A 22,023-nucleotide genomic window follows, 5' to 3' on the forward strand; every position below is an offset into this window, starting at 1 on the left:
AGGCCTAGGATGCCTCAGCCCCCCTTGAGATGGGGGATAGTGGGCCCCTAAATTCCAGCCCCCTTCCCTAGGCTGTCTCCTCCATGATCCCAGACAGAAAACTAACTGTCTTCCAGCCCTGCCCCCCCAGCCAGGGGCAGCATTCCACCTTCCCTTGTTTCTCCCCATGGGGGGTAGCTGGTCAGACAGGTTTGGAGCCCCCTTTGCATAATGACTCACCTCCTGCCCTGCTGGGTCGTGGTTCGGACAGCAGAGGTCGCCCCCTGCCCAGCATAGCAACGAACAAGGCACCCCCACTACGTCACAACTATTCAATTATTTAATCTAAATTTAACACCCCTAGTGCACAGAAGCTGGAACGTTTTTCCCTACGAGAGCCATAGGATTGGTTTTCATGGCGCCGTGCTGACCTGTTGCCCTTTCAGTTCCTTCTTACTGTCAGTGATATAATAGCTGGAACTTCCCTCTGTCTTGCTCTGGCAAGAGACTTAGCAGTTTGACTTCTTCTGTTTTCTCAGTTAGTATAGTAGTTCATAGTTGATTAGTTATACATTTCTATTTTGAAGACTTCCCCCCCTCCTCTTCTTCCTTGCTGTTCCCAGGGCATACTGTGATCTCTGGGTTTCAAGATCTGCAAGGACTGAGCAAAGCACATGCCAAAGAGTGACCCTTACACATACCATTTACAGTGTCTGGGCAAAGGTCATCAAAAAGACCACTTGAAAATCTGTTGGAAATTCTGACCAAGTGCTCTAAAAGAAAAGGAACAGCAGCTAACGAGCCTCCTGATGGAGACAGCTCTCCCACCTCAGAGTCCATAAGGCACATCTTTGGTGCATAGTGTGCCAATGCCCTCTTCAAGGAACCATGTGCTGAAAAAAGTCACTTAAAGAGCCTTGGCCCTGACATGGAGCATGTCAGGGACACTCCAGCCTTCAGTATCAGTCTCTGTTGCCAGTGCAGAAGAAGAGGAAGGGTTTCCTGGGGTCAAACCCATTTTCAGTGGATCCATCTGTGGCACCAGTTCTGTGTCACCACAAGTACAACTCCTAATACAGATGAGAGATTATGAAAACTAATCTCATCAAATCCAAGCTGTTTTTTTTTTCAACCCCAAAGGACCAGACACATTCTCAGGTGAATTTATAACACAGATCTTACTCAAAAGAGTATGCTGTGGCAGTCCTTTAAAATCTAAAGTTTTATTAATGAAAAGAAAGAAGGAAAGGGTGAGAGTTAAAATTGTTAAAGGAATCAAATTACATATGCCAATTGCAAAATTCTTGGTGCAGGCTTGTAGCAGAGATGGAATAAGCTGCTGTTTTCAAACAAGTCTCTAGGATACATCCTCTTCTAATGAGTCATCAGTACTTATAGTTTTCACATCAGAGCAGAGATCCTTCATAGGGGGTTAGCAGGTTTGAAGATAAAAATGAAGGAGCCCCCATAGTCCTCTTTATATCTTTGCACATTATGGAGGGAATTCCATTGTTCTCGCTGTGTGACAGTATGCCCAAAATGGAGTTTGTTACTAAGAAAAGACACTTGTTTATCCGTGAAGCATGACTCAGTCCTTTTTTAGGCGGCAGCCACTGCTTACTTGCTGGTTTCAATGTTCACAGCAAAGCTTGTCAGATGTGGATTGGCACCACCTCGGGTGCATTATCTGTGAAGTACTGCTATTTACTTGACTAGCAAGCCTTTCACCATAGATTGGCCAAGCCTATTGATGTCTCCCAGAAGCAAACATTTGTAATACAAGTACACAGCCACTACTTACTATACATGCGTTACTCTGTGTTCCTCAGCCCCTCCTACTGTCCTCAGCCTCATGGCCTCCCCCTTCCCTATGCTCCATGGGAGCTGTCAGCCATGTGGCCTCCCCCATGCTCCGACTTGCCCTGCCGAGGCCTATGGTGGTGAGAGCCATGAACTGCATGGCTCCTGGGGCATGCGGCTTCCCCCCTTCCCAGTGCTACTCTGGGTTTCCAAGTGTCCGGTTTTGAACCGGACAGTCCAGTATTTGATCTTTGTGAAACAAATTATGAAAATATAAATGTCCGATATTTTCTAAATATGATGTAATGTAGATTGTGATGTAATGTCAAGTGTGTCCTGTATTTTTGTTGAAACCATCTGGCAACCCTACCCCTATTTTGTCTCCCCCTCCCCGCACAATGATCTATTGACTCTGCACAGTACAGGCCAGTGGTTAATTTCCCCCCCCCCCCTTCCCTGCATGTTGCTGGCCCCTGAGCATTCCTCTGGCACATGGGTGGGCAGCTGCCAGAATTGTAATTGAACCACGTGGCTCCTCCGGGGCAGGGGAAGAGAGGTGAGTGGGAGTTGAGGGGGAGGTGTATGGGGGTTCAGCTTGAGGGAGGGGGCACACACGACCTCTTGGGGACTCAGGTGGAGGGAGGGGGTGCAGGTGGGTGAAAGGGCATGTGAGTCACAGGGGTTCGGCTGGGGGGAGGGAGGTACGCGGGACAAATGCTTATCACCAGAAAGACAACATGATAGTTGACTGGTCACTTCCTCCCCACCTTGCAGCCTCTATCAGAAAGAGGCAGCAAGTGTGTGCGGGGGGGGGGGGGGCGGCGAAGAGGAAGGGGTGCTTCAAAGTGGCAGTACCGCATAGAGCCCAGGGTCTGCCACTTTGAAATGCCGCGTGCAGCCCGGAGCCAGCAGGGGACTCCCTTGCTGACCCCAGGCTCCATGCAGCGCTGCCGCTTTGAAGCTCCACAGGGAGCACAGGGCCAGCGGGGGACTGCTTGAGACCCCCGCTGACCCCATGCTCCCTGCAACACTTTCACCTTTGAAATGAAAGGTGAAGTTACTCTACACTTCAAAGGTGGAGGCGTCCTTATCGACTAATTGAATAGTCAATGCAAATTGCATTGACTATTTCATTAGCCAATTAATCAAAATTGTACATCCCTACAGTTGTCCCTTCCCCTTCCTTGCCAGAGGGAGAGGGCCAGGCCAGCCATGTCCTCAGCCCAACCACCCAGCAGCTAGAGGAGAGTGAGCTAGGCCAGCGTCGGTCTGGCCTCCCCCCCCCCCCCCCCATCGCTCAGCAACTGGATAAAGCCAGGCCAGCTGGCGGCCTCTGTGCTGCCCAACCTACCTCCCCCCACAGTGGCTGCAGGGGGGAGAGCTGAGGCAGGTCAGGGCAGCTATGCCTCAACCTGGCATTTCCCAGCGTTTGGGGGGAGAGCTGGGGCTGCCTGCCCCCGGTGCGGGGAGTTGGCTTGCATAGCAAGCAGGGGGAAAAGCCTCCTAGTAACTTTAAACACAAAAAAATGATACATACATATGAATCGCATAACATGATTTGCTGATTCTGGTTCTGCTGATAAATATCTAATTTGGCCCATTTTGTAAAAAATTTGGTGCAAACATACAACAGTGGTCACAACAATGATGTATATGTTCATATTACAATTCAGTAGCATCACAATGTGTGTTAACCCTATTTTATATTTGCTTGGTAGTCTTGGTAGAGGCATGATTAGGGAAGTCTTACCCACAGGTAAATCTACTCACAAAGCTACCAAAACCAATAGACTACAACATAGTAAATTCTATTAGTTCGTCTTCATGTTCTTGCACTATGCCCATCATTATGAGTGTTAAATTGTGGTACTCTTATAGGGCCAGATTGTTCCTTGCCCCTGTACAAGGATGTGGGGCACTTGGGTAAATGTGAATGAGGCCTTATCCCACGTTGTACCCTTCACAGGGGCCAAATGCCAATCGCTGTGCTCAGGCTGTAATGCTTTCCAAGAGTCAGGCTGATGACAGAGCTGATCTTGCATGAGGTGAGGAAATAAAAGGCACCTTCTCCATTGTCCCTGGAGGCACTGTGTTTGAATAAATGCCTTCAGGCTCTCTGCTAGGGCAGTGCGCCACTTCACCCATCCTATTGTAGAGCTATGCCATAAGCGTTCTCTAGCCCACCATGTATATATAGGCCCCTGTTTTTTTTTATCCAAGTTACTCATACTTCCAAATGAAGATCAGAATCCAGTCCTAAAGAAAGGGGGTTGGGAAGCACTTCTGTTAGACATGCACTAAGAAACAATTAGGTCTCTGGGTTGGGTTAGGCTCCAATCCGTACACATCTGGGCTGTGTCTACACTGCACCCCTTTTCCGGAAAAGGGATGCAGATTAGACACTTTGGAATAGCAAAATTCGCTATTTTCCGGAGAATCACGTCTACACTGCCGCTTTTCTCCGGCTTAACCCCAAGCCGGAAAAAAGCGGCAGCCATGTTAATGCAAATACCGCGGGGGATATTTAAATCCCCCACGGATTTTGCTAATCCAAAGTGTCTAATCTGCATCCCTTTTCCGGAAAAGGGGTGCAGTGTAGACACAGCCCAGATGTTTTAGCAGATAAGGAGGCCATTAATGAAGCCACAACTTTTTGTTAAAATTGGTCTTGTGATTTGTGAGAAGGCCAGATGCTGTAATTACATCAGTAGGTTAATGAGCATGAACTACTGCAGCTGCTTACTGTGAATGCTGAAAAAGCACTGTGAACATTACTGGTGAATCTGATGCTCACAACACGTGTTTAATGGATGTGGGTGGCATATTTTACAGGCAGTACAGTGGGCTTAGTATTTTCTGAGAGATTTCTCTAGACATTTACACTGTGTGGAAACAAAGAAGAATTACTGACTGTTCTGTGTCTTTAGGAATATGAATGGTTCCATGTTGACTTATCTGTCTAGAGCAGAGGTCAGCAACCTATAGCCTGCATGGTGTAAGTAACATGCGAGCCAATTTTCAATGGCATACAAGCCTCCCCACCGAATCTACGCCAACCATATGTCCCAGAAAACCCCTCCAGACATTTCACTATTTGATGGAAAGAAGCAAATAAGAAATGGCTCTGTGCCATTGTTCCTGTGCAGCACAGCAGCTTCTTCTCCCTGCCACCTGGCTTCCAGTAGAGCACGTGTCAAGGCTTTTTCCCCACTCTGGTTTGATGAACGCAGAAGTGGGAGCCTGCAAAAGTACCCCAGAACCTTATCTTTCCAGGCTTTGGTATAAAACTTCCCCCCAAAATCTTTTAAAAACCTAGATTTTGGAGATAAAAATCTGCTGCCACCACCCAAGTAATGATAAGAAAGCCAAGGGAGAGATCACTTGGGAAAGCTCAGGCCTACAGTAAAACCAGGAAACATAAAAAATTAACCAATACCAGGTTAATAAAACAGAAAGGGAAAGAACTTTTATCATCACCACAATACTCCTGTTACAAGCATAATGACTTAATGGAAAAGTCATCAATTAATAAACTCATGGGGAATTCCACCATGGGCCAAAACTTAGTTACAAAGAAGAGAAAACCCCATTTTTGAATGCACAGACATCAGATTCCCATTCCCAAACCATAAAACAATGAAACCTAATTGATTTATCTAAACTTTACCCTACTTACAGATAGTGAAGAGTCTTTTCTTGGAGAGATAGACATGTCTGTCTCCCTCAGTATCTGGAGAGAAACTGCTCAGAGACAAAGGAGGGAAAAACCAAAAATTCCTTTGTCCCAATTTGAAATTCCTACCTGCATTTCTATTGGCTGAGCAGATACCGGGCTAAGTACAGTTAACCCCTTAGTCCCCAGGTTGCTGGCCATCTCTTATGGTCATGACAGCATGGTTTCCCGACACTCCGCCACCCACTGCCCCACTGCGCTGCACCTTCCCTCCCCCCGCAGGACTGCCTTTGTCATGCAGAGTCCCCAGTCTGGCCATGCCACCAATTCCTCCTCCAGGCTGCCGCTGCTGGGGGAATCTCTGTACCTTGGAGCTGTCGGCAAGCTGAGTGGGCGGTATGGAGCCAAACAGTTTGCAGCTTGCTGAGCTGAACCAGCCCTAGTAGGGCCTCTGACTACGTTGGGGGAACACACTGTCCCGCACCAGCCACGAGGCCAAGGCACTGGAGGCTTAAAGCACCACTGCCCAGCTGACCTTCCTGTGGCCTGAGGAGCTGAGGGAGCTGGCCAAGGTCCTGGACAACCCCTGCGCAGTGGCTGTGAGAGACAGTGGCTGCAGTGCAAGGTCATACTCGCTGCCACCACTGCACTAAGCCCGACATGCTGCCACCTATGCGCCCATCCCGTCCAGCCCCCAGATCAACATGGTGTTGGGCAACCTTCTGGAGAAGTGGCTGCAGGAGGATAGCTGGGCTGCACAGTGATAGCGTGGGTTCCCTGCTGTGTAAGAGAGAAAGGGAGGCTGTGCTCCCCTCCTCCCACCCTTCTCGGGGAACGGCAGAGCAGTGACATGCTGTCTGGAGGCTTTCCCTGCTGCTCTCATTGGCCCACCAATGGAAGTGGCAGGGGTGGTGCTTGGGAGCAAGAGGGGTACAAAGCCAGGTAAGTGCCCCTCCTTATGCCCCATCCTTCCTTCCCTCCCCCTCCCCCACATCCCAGTCCCCCTCACTAATCCCCTGTCCCCCTTCCAAGACCACGTACCCCTAGCTTGCTCCTATGCCCTCCCTTGCTCCTGCATTCTACCTCCTGGCCAGAAACCATACTCCCAGCCTGCTTCTACGCCCTACCTCCCACCCAGCCCTCGCACCCTCACCCTCTCCTGCACTCCACCTCCCACTCAGATCCTGCTCTCCCATCCTTATCCTCAATGTCCCAAACATTGATTCCCTAATTTTTGTCCTCACCCCAGAACCTAACGGGTGGAATCCCAGAAAAGTAAATCCACTAACCCTGGAATCCACTAACCCTGGAATCCCAGAAAAGTAAATCTGGCCTATGAGAAGCCCTGAACCTCAGTCCTCCCTGTCCCTTCCCTCCCCTCCCCTCACACTGTGGGGCTGGAGTGCCAGAAGAGTGAGGTTTCTCAGTTGGGGGCAACATCAGAGTTGGGGGTTTTTGGAGGAGTTTTTTTGCTTTTCACTTTTGTGGTCCCCACTTGATTTTTCTGTGGGTTAGTGGCCTCCAACCCAAAAAAGGTTCCCCACCCCTGCCATAAATAAAGCAAGCATTGTAAACTTTTGTATTGAACATAAATTAATATTTTTATTTAAAATGAAGTTTGATAAACTAACATGAGAAAGTTAAAATGCATAGTCTGTTTTATAATTTAAATTAAAACATTCTCCCTAGCTGCACCATTAGTAAAATGGCTCGGGCGTAGTTATATAATTAACAGTGAGTTTCCATTAGCAGCTGGTTGTCCATGGAAAGGTTTGCATTGAGCCAGTTGATCCATGGGATGCACAGTGGAGAGAGCCTCTCCCCTCCTCCTGGGAGAGTGGACGGCCCAAAGCAGGAGAGTTAAATCTTAGCACACCACTTCAGAAAGGTTGCTGGCCCCTGGTCTAGAGAAACATTTTAGACTGGGGCTGTTGTTACAGTTGTTATTCCAATCATTTAAAGATTTGCTTTTTGCTTATCTGAACTATAAAGTCAAAGTTTTGCACTGAAATGCAGCCTTCACCCACCATGGAGGACTGGCCAGAGAAACAAATCTATTGGGGGCAGATTTTTCATAGGATTTACAGGAGGAATTTTTAACTTCTTCCATTTTTAGCCATGAAATAATACCATACAGTTATGTTAAAAATTGATAAATACTTAGTTTTAATGATGATTGTATTGAATTTTGATATTCATAGACCAGTAGCAGCTCATAAATATCATCTTCAAGGCAGCTCTCAAAGGGATATAGCCTCCTTGTAGATTGCATGCCACCCAGCAGATCTTTAGCTACAACTTTTAGACAGCTTTTTAGTTCAGTGTTTTTCAGTCTGTGTTCATCATCATCAGCAATCTTATCACAGCACTAAAGTTTTCAGTGGTCATATACTCATTGGCCGTCTAGCATAGCCCTTGAAAAACATGCTTTGTAATTCATGCTAGTAGTATGTCCATACCATGAAAGCACCTATGGAGAGAATAGCATACTGTAGTTCTTAAATATGAAACTGTGCTCTTGCTCTATATGTGCCAGTGTTCAATAAATAATCAAATTCACTCTCAGTAGAATGGCCTATATTGAGCAGTAAAACAATTTAAAAAAACATCTATCAGGATATAAACTTTAGAGCCAAACTCAGTCTTTGAATGCATGTCTGCAGCACCCCATTTATCTTGGTGAACATTGGGCCCTATTACATTCAATAGATCTGGGATTTCACACTTTACATGGAACTTTGCCTGTCCTTTTGAAGGCAGAATTTTGAACACTTAGTTGATGGGAATGCCATTAATTTGGAAAATATTTCTTTATTCTTCATTTGACTAAATTCATCCCTCTGATTAAAGAAGTGCTTAAGTGCTCAGCTTTTTCCATTATAGAATAATTGCCCTCAGTAACAATGTCTGATTAAAATAAGAACAATGTGGAGTGTGAAGTGTAAGTGATAATTCATTTTTCACCCAAGTCCTCCCTGACATTTGCATCTCTGGTTGCTCTTTGCGTGGCACATCTAATTTAAAATTCTCACCCTTGCCTTTATGGCTCTGCACTGTTCTTGCCTCCTATCCTCCCTCTAGTGCTCTGCCACCCAAGCCAACTTGAATACCCTGTTTCCTGTTCACCCACCAGTTTAAATGTCTGTTTCCATGCTTCCTTTTGTACATTTTGAATGAACACTTTTATCCCAGTTAATACCAACCTTTTCCCATAAGAAGTGGGTTCATAGTAAGAACAACTCCCTGCCCCAAAACTGCCCACTCATCAGAGTTTCTCCTGTCTGATACTGTAATATCATTGCTGCAGGGAATGTCTTTATATTGGGTTTTGTACATTGCCGAGCAGGGGTGATGTGTGGAGGAGAATATGGAGATCATGTGACCAACAACCATCCAAGGCCCCATGCTTTGGGGGGGGGGGCATGCAGGGCCCTTGGTTGCCCAGGTCATTAGTGGTAGCCCTTGCAGCAGTGATCTTCCCTCTTGCACTAACCAGCAGCGGTGATGGGAAGCAGTGCAACCTGGCCCCACCCCACTCAGCCAGCTTCCAGCCACTTCCCCGCTGCTGGTGAGTGCAGGGGCATTTCCACCCCTTCCTTCAGCCCTTTTCCCCAGTGATGCAGCCTGGGGGATTAGCAGGAGGCTTTGTACAGGCTGCAGGGGTTGAGGACCCACAGCACTCGTTGGCAGTGAGAATAGAGTGACATGGCTGGGAGCTAAGGGAGCAAGGCAGGCTGGGGCCAGGTCACGCTGCTTCCCCCCCCCCCCCCCCACAAAAGTCAGTGCAGAAGAAGGGGAATCCCTGCTGCTGGTATTAGGCCCCCCCTGCTACTCCTGTGGACCACATTGTTTGGAGGCAGGATTGGGAGAAGGGGTGGAGTAGGGATTGCGCATAGCAGGGGCAGGAAGAGAGAAGGAAGGGGTGGAGAAGGTGAGGGGACTTGGTGGAAGAGGTTGAGTGGGGGTGGGGTGAGAGGGGGCAGGGCCTGGGTAGAATGTGGGTGGAGCAGAAAAAGGTTGGGCCCTCCCCTACGCTAGAGGTGGTGTGGAGAGGAGTTACATGTGGGTGGTCACATGACCAGTGCCCCCTTTGTGTCCTTCCACACCAGTTGCAACTGGTGCCTAGTACTGTGTCAGCATTTTTCAAAGGGAATTATGATAATGGTTAAGTCTTGCTGGATGTTTTCAGAATCAAATATCTTGGTAGTTGCTATTTGCACTTCATCTGCCTAATACATTGTTGGCACCATAAAAGTAATAATCATAGTTTGTATAGATTTAGATGGAAATGTCATCTTCTATCTCAGTCCTAGCTGCCTGTAGAAAAGTTTTAAAAGGAAATCAGTTTGATTACAGTAGCACCTCAGAGATATATGAGCACCAGAGTTGCAGAGTGAGCAAGCATACGCCTCATCTGGAATAAGAACTGTGCAATCAGGCAGCAGCAGAGACAAGTAATATTCAGAACAGTACCATACCTAAAAAAAAGGAAAAGTTTGTAAAAGTTGACAAGGTAAAAAACCTGTTTCTATGCTGATTTCAATTAAATGTGAAAAGCAGAATTTTTCTTCTGCATAGAAAAGTTTCAAAGCTGTATTTAGGCCACTGTTCCTTCTAATCTTTTTCATCCATGTGCAGAATAAATTGTTGCATGCACCTAGGAATGTACAAATACGTGCCATCAATAGAAACAAAAAACCTAGCTATGGGCATTCTGCTTATCAGCTGGGCAGCATTTGAATCTCTTCTGAGTGGCTGCACAAGTACCCAACTTACAAGGAACAGTGAGTGATTCAGGCCCTCCAACAATTCTAGATCCCAGGACAGATCAGTCAGTGGGTCCCCCTGCATGTTTCTGCAGCTCCTATTGGCTGCAGTTCCCAGCTAATGGGAGCTGCATAGTTTCACTCAGGGAGGGGGCAGCACATGGAGATGCCTCTCTGCACTCCCGTGGCTGCAGGGATATATTGGAGTGGTGTGTAAGGAGGGTGGGCAGGAAGCTTGCCTACCCAGAGCCCTCAGACCCATTTAAATCATCTGGCAGGGCAATTGTCACCTTTGCTGAATTCCTATTCCTGTCAGCAGGCCTGCCTGTATTAAGTCAGTGTTCAGCTGTAACCTTTTGAAAGAATAACTGTAACATTTTATTCAGTTATGAACATTTCATAGCTATGAGCAACTCCCAAGGTATTTGTGACTCTGAGCTTCTATTGTGCTTACTCTGGGCTCAATCTTGCCAAGTGCAGAACTAGAACCAGAAGATGTATTTTAGCATGTGATAAATATCAGCTTTCAAAAGTACTCAGAACTTGAAACTCTGGCTTATTTAGATGGCCAAATTCTTGAAAATATGCCCCACTATGTTTCAGTGTTTTCATGTATAAAATGTGAATCATAATATTTATCTCACAGGAATTAACTAATGTTTGGAAATACATGCTGTTTACTTGTATCCTGAAGAATCAAAGATCATTTTTAAAGATGGTATATAGGAGTCGCTCTTCTATCCCTACAATGCAGCCTTTTTCTGCAGCAGAATACGACTGTTCTGCACCAGCAAAACCATATAACTGTTGAAACAAAAAACAGGACTATGTAGTACTTTAAAGACTAACAAGATGGTTTATTAGATGATGAGCTTTTGTGGGCCAGACCCACTTCCTCAGATCAAATAGTGGAAGAAAATTGGCACAACCATATATACCAAAGGATACAATCAAAAAAATGAACACATATGAAAAGGACAAATCAAATTTCAGAACAGAAGCGGGATGAGGGGGAGGTAAATGTCTGTGAGCTAATGATACTAGAGGTGATAATTGGGGAAGCTATCTTTGTAATGGGTAAGATAATTAATGTCTTTCAGCTACACCAGACTAACATGGCTACATATCTATCACTATGTAACTGTTGAATGACTTCGTACAGTAGCTTGTATTTTCCTTGGGACTCTGGGAGGTGAATAGGAATTTGTGATTGTAGATCTCTTTCTAGTAGTAGGCCCAGTATTTGAGAAATCTGACTAAATTCCTGTTTGGAATCTGTGGCAAAACTCTCATTAACATTAAGAAGAATAGGAGCATATCCAAACATGTGAGCTACATCTACATTGGCCCCTATTCCGTAATAGGGATGCTAATGTAGCACTTGGGAATAGGCAAATCCACGGGCGATTTAAATATCCCCCGTGGGATTTGCATTTTCATGGCTGCCGCTTTTTTCCGGCTTGTAGATATGTGGGAATAAGAGATCCTCCGGAAAAGAGCTTATTTTCCGGAGGATCGCGTCCAGACTGGCGCTTTTCTTCGGCTTATCTACAAGCTGGAAAAAAGCAGCAGCCATGAAAATGCAAATCCCGTGGGGGATATTTAAATCCCCCGCGGATTTGCCTATTCCCAAGTGCTACATTAGCATCCCTATTACGGAATAGGGGCCAATGTAGACGTAGCCACGGTGTTTATTATAGCAATGCCTAGAAACCCCGAGCAAGGTCAAGATCCTGTTGTGCTAGTCTCTGTACACCAGTGTTTCTTAAACCGGTGTGCCATGAGGCAGTCAGAGGTGTGCCGCTGTGAGAGGATTGCCCTGACACAGTTATTGAGGCAGAGGGCTTTCTGAAGAGGATCCTTTGCAGTGTCTGGTGGTTAGAGTGGGATGAGTAGACAAAGGGTATTTTGTGGGGCGCCTCAGCACTGTGGACATTTCAGGCAGTGTTAAAGCCCCTAGGGCAGCCCTAGGATTTAGACTTTTATGATGTAGATTTGTACTATGTACCTGAGTTGCATGCCTTTAGGTAATTTCCTGCTGTTCATAATAAGCTGTGGCCATAAATTTGCTGATAATTTCAGTAGGTTTATGAAGATAATTTCGTCATGTTGTTGCTTTCACATTCTAATCTGCATGTAGCTGTAATGAATAGCGTGCTGCAGCTGTCTTTCACTGTCTTCTGGGACAGCCTTGTAAATGAGGTGGCTTTTTCATTGCCCTTTGCTTTTTTGTTGGGGAAAATTAACTTTTCTCTCTATTGTCTCTGTGTTAATGGAGCAAATGTAATTTTGTTTGTCAGTACATAATTTGTCTTCTAAACTAGACAATGTATGCTGTGATTGTTTTCCTGTTATTTCATCTTCCCCCTCCACCTTTGTATGTACCTACATACCTCATATGTGCTAACGTAAATTTTGGGGACACAGTACAGCACCTCCTACAAAAGAGCTTTGAGCGTTTGAGGCTTTCATGTGTTATGTCAATATATAATGTATTAATAGTTCTAACATTTCTCCCCAAGATACTTTACTTTAAAAATGTTTTTGCCTGTATTGATTTAATAGGTGTTAAGCATTTGCAAAAAAAAAAAAAAAAAAAAAGGTGAATTGAAAACACTGAAAATAAACTTGCTAATGTGTCCATTTTATGCCTCCAAGGCTCAGGGATCCCCCTCAACATTGGGGAGCTCATGTTGGTGCTCCAGTCCCACTGCTGCCCTCCCAAGTGGGGCTGGAGCACTCAAAATCTACTAGCCTTGGCCATCTCCCCAGGTTCTGATGTGCAAGGAGAATGTAGGGAGTGTCTTTCTCCTTCAGAGATGGGGGCTACATTAGTGATGGTTTGTTTGTTTCTTGCTTCTCACTTGTGTGTAGCCTCCAGCTGACCTTTCTGTGGGTCAGGCTATGTCTAGACTGCAGGCTTCTTTCGGAAGAAACTTTTTTTTTTTTTTTTTGGAGGAGATCTTCTGAAAGAGAGTGTCCACACACAAATGCGCATCGAAAAAGCAATCTGCTTTTTCAACAGATAGCATCCACACTAAATGGACACTATCTCACATTTAAGCTGTGATTACTATGGATGGAGTTGCCACCAGGGTACCTGTGCATTTTCCTCTTTCATCTTCTTTCGGAAGAACTCCTTCTTCCCTGTTCACACGTGCCTTTTTCTAAAAGAGTTCTTTCGGAAAAAGTCGTCTTCCTTGTAGAAAGAGGATTATCAATACCAGAAAAACCCCTCTGTTCTTTCGATTTACTTTCAGAAGAATGCGATTGCAGTGTGGATGTAACTCAGGTTTTGTTGAAAAAACAGCCGTTTTTCTGACAAAAGTCTGTAGTGTTAGCCATACCTTCAGTGGCCCCTGACCCAAAAAAGGTTCCCCACCTCTGCTTTAGAATCTGAGGAGGCCCAATACTACTCTTTTCTAATAGGGTACAGGAAATTACCTTTTTGGAAACTTGTGCAAAAATAAACAAAGTAGTGTCCTCATTCCGTTCTGGCTTTAGGAGTGTCAGCAATGTGGCTCACCAAATAATCCCATCCCAAGAAATAAAAAAGCAAATTGAAAGAGCCAGACGAATACCTAGAAATCATCTACTTCAAGACAGACCCAAGAAAACCAACAATAGAACACCACTTGTCATCACCTACAGCCCCCGACTTAAACCTGTCCAACACATTATCAATAAACTACTGCCTATACTGGAACAGGATACTAAACTCCAAGAGGCTCTGGGAGACAGACCCATAGTCTCCTATAGACAACCACCTAACCTCAAGATGATTCTTACCAACAACCACAGGACATACCACACCAATACCAACCCTGGTACCTTCCCTTGCAAGAAACCCCGTTGCCAGCTGTGTCCACAGATTCACTCTGCTGATACCATTATTGGACCTAACCAAGTGAGTTATAAGATCAAGAACACATATTCCTGCGTATCTAGAAATATAATTTATGCTATCATGTGCCGAAAGTGTCCGTCTGCTATATACATTGGACAAGCGTCTCAGACACTTCGCCAAAGGATCAATGCCCACAAAACAGATATTAGACAGGATCACAAAGAAAAACAGTTTCTTGCCATTTCAACCAGCAAGGACATTGTCTCAACGATTTGATTACCTGCATCCTGCTTCAAAGGCCTTTTAAGACTACACTTGAAAGAGAATCCTCTGAACTCTCATTCATGCTTAAATTCGACACTTTACTCCTGAGTTTTAATAAAGAATCTAATTACCTTACCCATTACAAAGATAGCTTCCCCAATTATCATCTCTAATATCATTAGCTCACAGACATTTACCTCCCCCCCCCATCCCCCTTCTGTTTTGAAATTTGATTTGTCCTTTTTATGTGTGTTCATTTTTTTTTATTGTATCCTTTGGTATATATGGTTGTGACAGTTTTCTTCCACTATTTGATCTGAGGAAGTGGGTCTGGCCCACGAAAGCTCATCACCTAATAAATCATTTTGTTAGTCTTTAAAGTGCTACATAGTCCTGTTTTTAACAGAAGTGTTGTAAGACACAAGAAGTCATTCTTCTGCTCTACTCTGCACTGATTGGGCGTCAATTGGAGTATCATGTCCATTTCTGGGCACCACATTTCAAGAAAGATATGGAGAAACTGAAGAAAGTCCAGAGAAGAGCAACAAAAATGTTTAAAGGTCTAAAAAACATGAGCTATGAGGGAAGGCTGAAGGAATTGGGATTGTTTAGTTTGGAAAAGAGAAGAGTGAGAGGGGATATGATAGTGGTTTTCAAGTATCTACAAAGGTGTCACAGGGAGGAGGGGGGGATATTGTTCTCCTTGGCCTTTTGATGATAGGACAAGAAGCAATGGGCTTAAACTGCAGCAAGGGAGGTTTAGGTTGGACATTAGGAAAAACTTCCTCAATGTCAGGGTGGTTAAACACTGGAATAAATGACCTAGGGCAGTTGTGGAATCTCCATCACTGGAGATATGGGCTGCAACTTAAGTGTGGTTGCAAATATATGCAAATAGCTTCTTTCACACTGACAGGCATGAATACAAAGCTCTTCCCACAATGCTCTGGTGCTCCCGGGACCTCCCCCCTGGGGGCTAGAAGTGCCAACACCCTGAAGCTGGTCTGTTCCAGCCAGCCCGTCCGCTTGTGTCTTTCAATGCTCACCCCGCCTGGGAGACATCTCACGATTGTGGAGTGCATTCCCAGTAGAGGCCATACATTGTGGAGTGCATTCCCAGTAGAGTGCATTCCCACTCACAGGCCATGCGTTGAGCCCTACCTAAACCCAAACAGCCCCGTGGGCTGCAAAGAAACGGGCTGCGGGCCACATGTTGAGTAGCCCTACTCTAGATGGTGCTTAGTCCTGTCATGAGGGCTGAAGATTGAACTTAATGATCTCTCAAGGTCCCATCCAGTTTTAGTAGTCTATGATAATGGATTTAATGTGTTTGGAAAAAACTAAAATGTTAATTAATTGTTCTTCTGAAATTTTGACTCTTGATGCATTTTGCTTTGTTTTTCAGGTACCCAAATAAGCTGTTTTTCTCCAAGCTCATTCAGCTGGCGCCAGGCTGCCTATGTGGACTCCTACTGTTGGGCAACTGTTCAGCAAAAGCAATTATCACAGAGTGATTCAGGAAACATTCCACGGTGGCTTCATAAAGTATGTACAGATCTGTTTTCTCCATGAAATCTGGGTGCAATGCAGAAACCTGTATTTCCTCTTCCCTTTTTTCTATCCCAGCTTTTCTCTTGTTGACCCTGAGCCACTTACTATAGCATTTGTCCACTTATTTTTAGAGAACATATTTACTTTCTCTAAAATCCAAATATGGCAGAATTAGAAAAAGCATTTTCTTTATAAAAACCTCTTGACTTGCCATATTATTTGATTTACAAGTAATGGCAACGTTAAAGTATTATCCTTTGAAATACATCTAAGTAAACATATAACACATATTTCTTCTCAGTGCAAATTCTGAGTCACGTCCACTGATTTTAATGACTTTTTACTCTGATTACCAACGCAGTATGAAAATTAGATGGATCCTATTTTATCTCGTGAACATGAATAAAGCAGGGCTGTCAATTGACATGCGTTAACGCCTGCAATTAACACAGTCCAGGATTAACACATTAATTTTTTTAACGTGTTAATCACAGGCATTAATGCTACACTGCCCCTTTGAAGTGCCTCTGCAACACTTCAAAGGGGCAGCGCATCGAGGAGCCCAGGATCAGCTGGGGACTCCCTAGCTGACCTCAGGCTCCACTGCCCCTTTGAAACACGCAGAGGCGGCGTTTCAAAGGAGCAGCTGCCTCATAGCTGAGCTGCAGATCCCAGCTGATCTTGGGCTCCCTGTGGCAGCGGAACCCAGGATCAGCTGGGGACTCCTCAGTTGACCCCAGGTTCTGGGGAAATGCCGCGCAGAGCCAGGGATCAGCTGGGGAATCCCCAGCTGACCCCGGGATCCATGGCTGCCCCTTTGAAACGCCGGCTTGGAGTTTCAAGCGGCAGTGCCACACAGTTGTGTGATGCTGCCACTTTGAAGTAGCCCTTCCCCGCCCACTCCCCTTTGCGACCTCTATCTGATATCTGATAGAGGCAGCAAAGGGGGGCAGAAATCGACTAGTCCACTGACTATCCAATAAGTATTTGCTTATCGGATACTTGAGTAGTCTTTAACTTCCCTACCGGGATCAGCTGAAGTGCCCAGATGATCCTTGGCTCCGTGTTGCACTTCCCCTTTGAAGCGCTACTCTGGCGCTTCAAAGGGGCAGCACAACACGGAGCCAGGGATCAGCTGGGCACTCCAGCTGATCCTGGGCTCCATGTTGCACTGGCCCTTTGATGCGCACTGTGGTGCTTCAAAGGGGCAGCGCTGGATGGAGCCTGGGCTCCACCTTGTGCTGCCCCTTGGAAATGTCGCAAAGGGAAGGAGCGCACGATTAATCACAACTAAATTTTTTAATCACTTGACAGCCCTAGAATAAAGGTGACAAAATCTCTTTATTCAATTTTATTCCTAACAGTTTGGAACTGGTTCCTTTGGCATGTAGCAGCAGACTCTTTTAATACTAATCATAGTGAAAACACAAAGCTCATTCACAGTTTTTAATTTTTGCCTAAAGTGCTTAGTCATTTTGACAATAGGTTCTATCCCAAAGATTGCTATATGGCAGCAATGGGTAACCTAGTGAGTGGGCCTCATGAGTGACCCTCCTTCATCTCTGACGGCCACAAAATTATCATAACCAAGATGGTCTTCCAGGATACGGTGAGTCTCCGAGGGATGGCCAAATTCGTTTGTATCTGTAAAATCAATGAAGAGCCCTGTGGTACTTTAAAGGCTAACAGATTTATTTGGGTATACACTTTTGTGGGTAAAAACCACTTGGTCAGATGCATTGGAGTAGAAATTAGAGGCAGGGGTATACAGGGCATCCCTGCTATAAATCACCCTGGTATACATCCATTCTGCTCCAAAGCCACTGATGCTTGTAGGAACTGATGTGTTTTAAGTCCTCTGATTCCCCGCTCTTAAATTGCACAAAAAAACCCTCCACCAACTTGCGCAAATGGAAGTCCGTGCGGGGAAAAAAATTCCCCATTTTAAGTTGTTTCACTAACATTCCAAAAAACTTGGACTTAATCTTGGACTTACAGCGAGGACGGCCTGTATATGTAAGCACTAGTATAAAAACATAAGGAAGTTACTTATCAAGTGTAGGACCAGTGTTAATGAGGCTATTTCAGTCATCCACCCTGTATATGTGTATGTATGTACATCCCTGCCCTTGTAATTTCCACTCTAGTGTATCCCATGAAATCTTATGCCCAAAATAAATCTATTAGACTTTACAATGCCAATGTTATTTTTGCAAGATAGGGTAATTTTAATAACTGTGCTTGCATGCCAAGAATTCGCTGGGTGTGACCATTGAACAGTAGCAGTGCTTTGATTAGATGCAGAGGAATTGCACAGCTCTCATAGTCAATGTTGGATGCAATCAGCACACACCTCTTTTCACATGCCCTTGCTCTATGGATATGTCACTTTAGTAATACCAATAGGAAAAACACTGCAGACAGAAAACATTGCAATCTTTCAATCCTGTGCATGGACAACAGTAAACAAAATATCTCACAGGTCACACACAGAACCCCGATAGGCCGTGTAGCTCATTGGCCACTACTTATATATGGCCTTGTAACCATTCTCTGTAGTAGTTTAATGCTGCATTAGTCATGGGTTTTTTTATGTTTACTATAAATATGTTGCTCAGGACAGTCTGCAAGATACCTAAATATCAGATATTCTAAACAGTAGAAAATGTGGCCATATCAGGGTGTGTCATTTTAGGCTCTTATATCCATATTAAGCCTCATAAATGAGCTTGATTTTCAATTATGCTGAATGTTTGCAGCTCACATTGACTCTGAGTGCTCAGCACCCTTTAAAGCCAGACATTTCTCATTAAGAGGTTTAAATGCAGATTGGAGGCCCAGCTCTTGACTCTCAAATTTTGGCCCATCTTTGTTAACTGGGAAAAGAGTTACACTACCCCAGTGACTTAAATGAGCTCATTTATTCTTGACAGAACCAGTGAAGCATTGCCGGGAAGTTGATATTAATAAATACCATTCTATTTCTGTCTTATTAGCCTTCATGCTTAGTGAGAGCCCAGGAAAAGAGCCACACCATAACTGTCAACAGCAGTCTCCAGTTCCCCATGGGGTGTTTCTAGGTGTTTGTTTCCCATTTGTTGTCTCCAGGGATAGCTGCTGCTTGCTGCACCTGTTGCTTTGCTTGCTAGATTGATTACACTTTTGCACAGAGTAGGGATCCAGCTGTCTCCCAAAACACAGTTTGTGCCTACCATGAGAGAGTAAAAGCTCATCATTTGCTCCTTTGTGTAAATAAGTAAAAAAAAACCACACACACCATGTTTGTGTTAGCACAGTAATATTAACAAGAGACAGGGCCCTTGTATAGTTCAGATAAAGAGAAATTAACCAAATTCACCCTGAGTACAAGGTAACTGAAATCAGTAGACAGAGATGGGAGATAAATTTGGGTACAAAGTTTTAAAAATCATATAAGTTTGTATTTGAGAGTTTGTAGCGACACGTTTATTTGCAGAGCACCACAAGTGCTGTTCAGTATTCTGATTCCCTTTCCACTGTGATATAATGGTATGCAGGTGAGCTCCATTTAAAGTAGCTAAGGAAGTATTACATTTTTTGCTTTTTAGATAAAAGGCATAGATGAAGAAGTACATTTCACTCTTCCTTGCTGCTGCTTGTTTTCTGATCTATGTCATAGTAACACCATTACAGTTTTGAGAGCTAAAGTTGCATTTAGCATTATGTTAAATTAGTTTGAATCGTGTTATATGTTTTAGAGATTTGTGTATCTGTCTGTAAGTCCGTTTGTTCAAGAACTTCTCCTAAATGGTAAAAGCTAGGACCACCAAATTTAGTATTCAGCTTCCTCTTACCTTAACTTAAAGCAAGGTCAAGGTTTGGTTGTGCCTGAAAAACAGGAAGTTCTGGGAATGGGACTGTTTTCCATAACATGGAAAAGGAGAGGTAGAGAAGAGGGATGAGATTCTGAGAGTGGCCACTGGGGGCAGTGAGCCTGTAGTGGACAACTATACTGCAGAGAGACCACTGGGGACAGCTGCGCCACCAAGAGAGTGGCCAGCAGGGCTGGGGCTCTGCCTTCTTGCTTGCCTGCCCCCCCCAAACTTTGGGACCCATGGCCCCATCAGGAGGCCCCTCTCTAAAGAGAGCCGGGGGCCAGGAACCATGTCTGGTCCCCGGACAAGCTGTAGGTCACGGGGAGGCTGGGGGCACCCCCGAGAGCCTGGCCCCCTGGAAAACCTTCACGCTGCGGGGGAGTGGGTGCTGTAGGCCAGGGTCATCCCCCACTGGACCCTGGCCATCTCCTCCCCTGACAGGCTGCAGGCCATGCGGGGCAGCCCAAGAGCCCTTCCTACCCTGCAGACAACCTGCAGGCCTCATGGGGACCATTGCAAGCCAGGGCAGCCCTGGATCCTGTCTCCCCTCCCGCACAGAGCTGCAGGCCATGGTGGAGAGGGACTGCTGAAGGCAATAAGGGTTGCCACTGGCGATCTATCTGCCTCACCCCCAGAGGACAGTCTGTGGAGGTGCGGGAGCGCTGAAGGCCGGAATTGGCCTTTGAGCCTCACCCCTCCACACAAGCTGTATGGGGCAGATGGAGACCAGGGCCGGTGGAGGCCAGGGCATCCCCCAGAATCTCTCCTGCACAGGCTGGAGGCCAGGTTGGCCCCCATAGCCATAGCCCCCGAGTGGAGTCGCCATCCCGGAAGTGCAGCCTTGGCCTCCTGCCCTAAGTTCCCTCCTCCCCCACTGAACTGTGTGCCAAGACCTCCCCACCCCTTGCCCTTACTCCAGCACCCATCACCCTCTGCCCTCATTACTGCACTCCCACCCCTGACTCTTCAGCCCCCTCACTCCTGCACCCCTCCCCATTTTTATTCTAGCAAAAGATAGATCAACTGCAAATATTGTCTACCAACAAGCTCTATCTATTGCAGTGTTTCTCAGATGTTTTGGCCTGCAGTCCACCTTGCTCAGTGCAGACCCTTCTGCAGGCTGCCAGCCAACCATCCATGATGACAAAATGGGTGCAGGGTCTGACCAGGAGATAGAATGCAGGAACAGGCTGGGGTTTGGGGTCTGGCCAGGAGGCTGAGTGGAGGAACGGTCTGAGTGTGCGGCGGTCTGTGGTGGAAGTTGGGAGCAGGAACAGGCTGAGGGGGTGGAGGATCTGTCTGGGAGGTTGGTTGCAGGAGTGGGCTGAGGGGGGCAGTGTCTGGGTGGGAGGTAGGATGCCGAATTGGGCAGAGGGTGAAGGATCTGGGTGGGAGAGAGGAAGGGTACAAGATCAGGGTGGGGGTCTGGGAAGGAGGGATAGGGATGTTAAAGATCAGTTAAATGAATAGTCGATTAACCTCATGAATTCTTATCAGTTACTTGACTATTCTATAGTCCCTGGAGATGGGGTCGGCAGCCAGTGCAATCTGGCCCCACTCCTGAGGACCTCCCTGCCACTCTGTGCTGCTATCTCTGTTCCAGAGGCAGCAGCGTGGAGTGCCGTGCAGGAGCTGGTCCACGAGGTAAGCCAGTTTTAAAACTATCTCCCCTCGTGGTCCAGCTGCCTATCACCCTGCACTGTTGCTTCTGATACAGAAGGTAGCAGTGTGGGGTGGCAGCAGCTCCTGTCCAAGGGGGCAGTCTGCGCTCCCGGAATCAACACGAGCCGGAACTGAGCCAAGCTGCCTGCCGACATAGATCCTCACTCACTTTAAATGCAGAACCACAGCAGAGGTAAGTCCCAGACCCGGCACAAGCTGGGACTGAGACGTGCTGCTGGCCAGCCTGCTAAAAAATTTACTCGTGGGGGCGGGACTGTGTGTAGCCTATAGCATTAACTGATAAGTTTTTGTTTATCGGTTAATCAACTATACTATTACATCCCTAGGGAGGGAGGATGCAGGAGTGGACTGAGAGAAGGTCTGGAAGGGAAGGAGGGCGCAGCACTGGCTTGATGGTGGGGAGTTGGAGGGAAGGTCTGTGCAGGAGTGGAGTTGGGGTCTGGGAAGGAGGGAGAGTGCAGGAGTGGGCTGAAGGTGGGGAGTCTGGGAGGGAAGGAGAGTGTAGGAGCGGAGTGGAGGCGCAGGGTCTCAGCAGGAGGGTAGTGCATGAGGGGGATGGAGTTTAGGATCTTGGCAAGAGGGGCACCTACCTCCATTCCCAAGCAC

General features: G+C 46.1%; 1 protein-coding gene across 2 annotated transcripts in view; it reads left to right on the forward strand.

Moving 5' to 3' along the window:
• PANX1 (pannexin 1) overlaps positions 1–22,023 on the forward strand; it is a 38,158-nt gene that overhangs the window by 3,375 nt on the left and 12,760 nt on the right. For both annotated transcript variants that reach the window (XM_006134415.4, XM_075919363.1), the window contains exon 2: positions 15,735–15,874. In XM_006134415.4, the coding sequence (XP_006134477.3) occupies positions 15,735–15,874 (140 nt within the window). The remainder of the gene's footprint in view (positions 1–15,734; positions 15,875–22,023) is intronic.

The sequence above is a fragment of the Pelodiscus sinensis genome, chromosome 1 (assembly GCF_049634645.1).
Source record: "Pelodiscus sinensis isolate JC-2024 chromosome 1, ASM4963464v1, whole genome shotgun sequence".
NCBI lineage: Eukaryota > Metazoa > Chordata > Testudines > Trionychidae > Pelodiscus > Pelodiscus sinensis.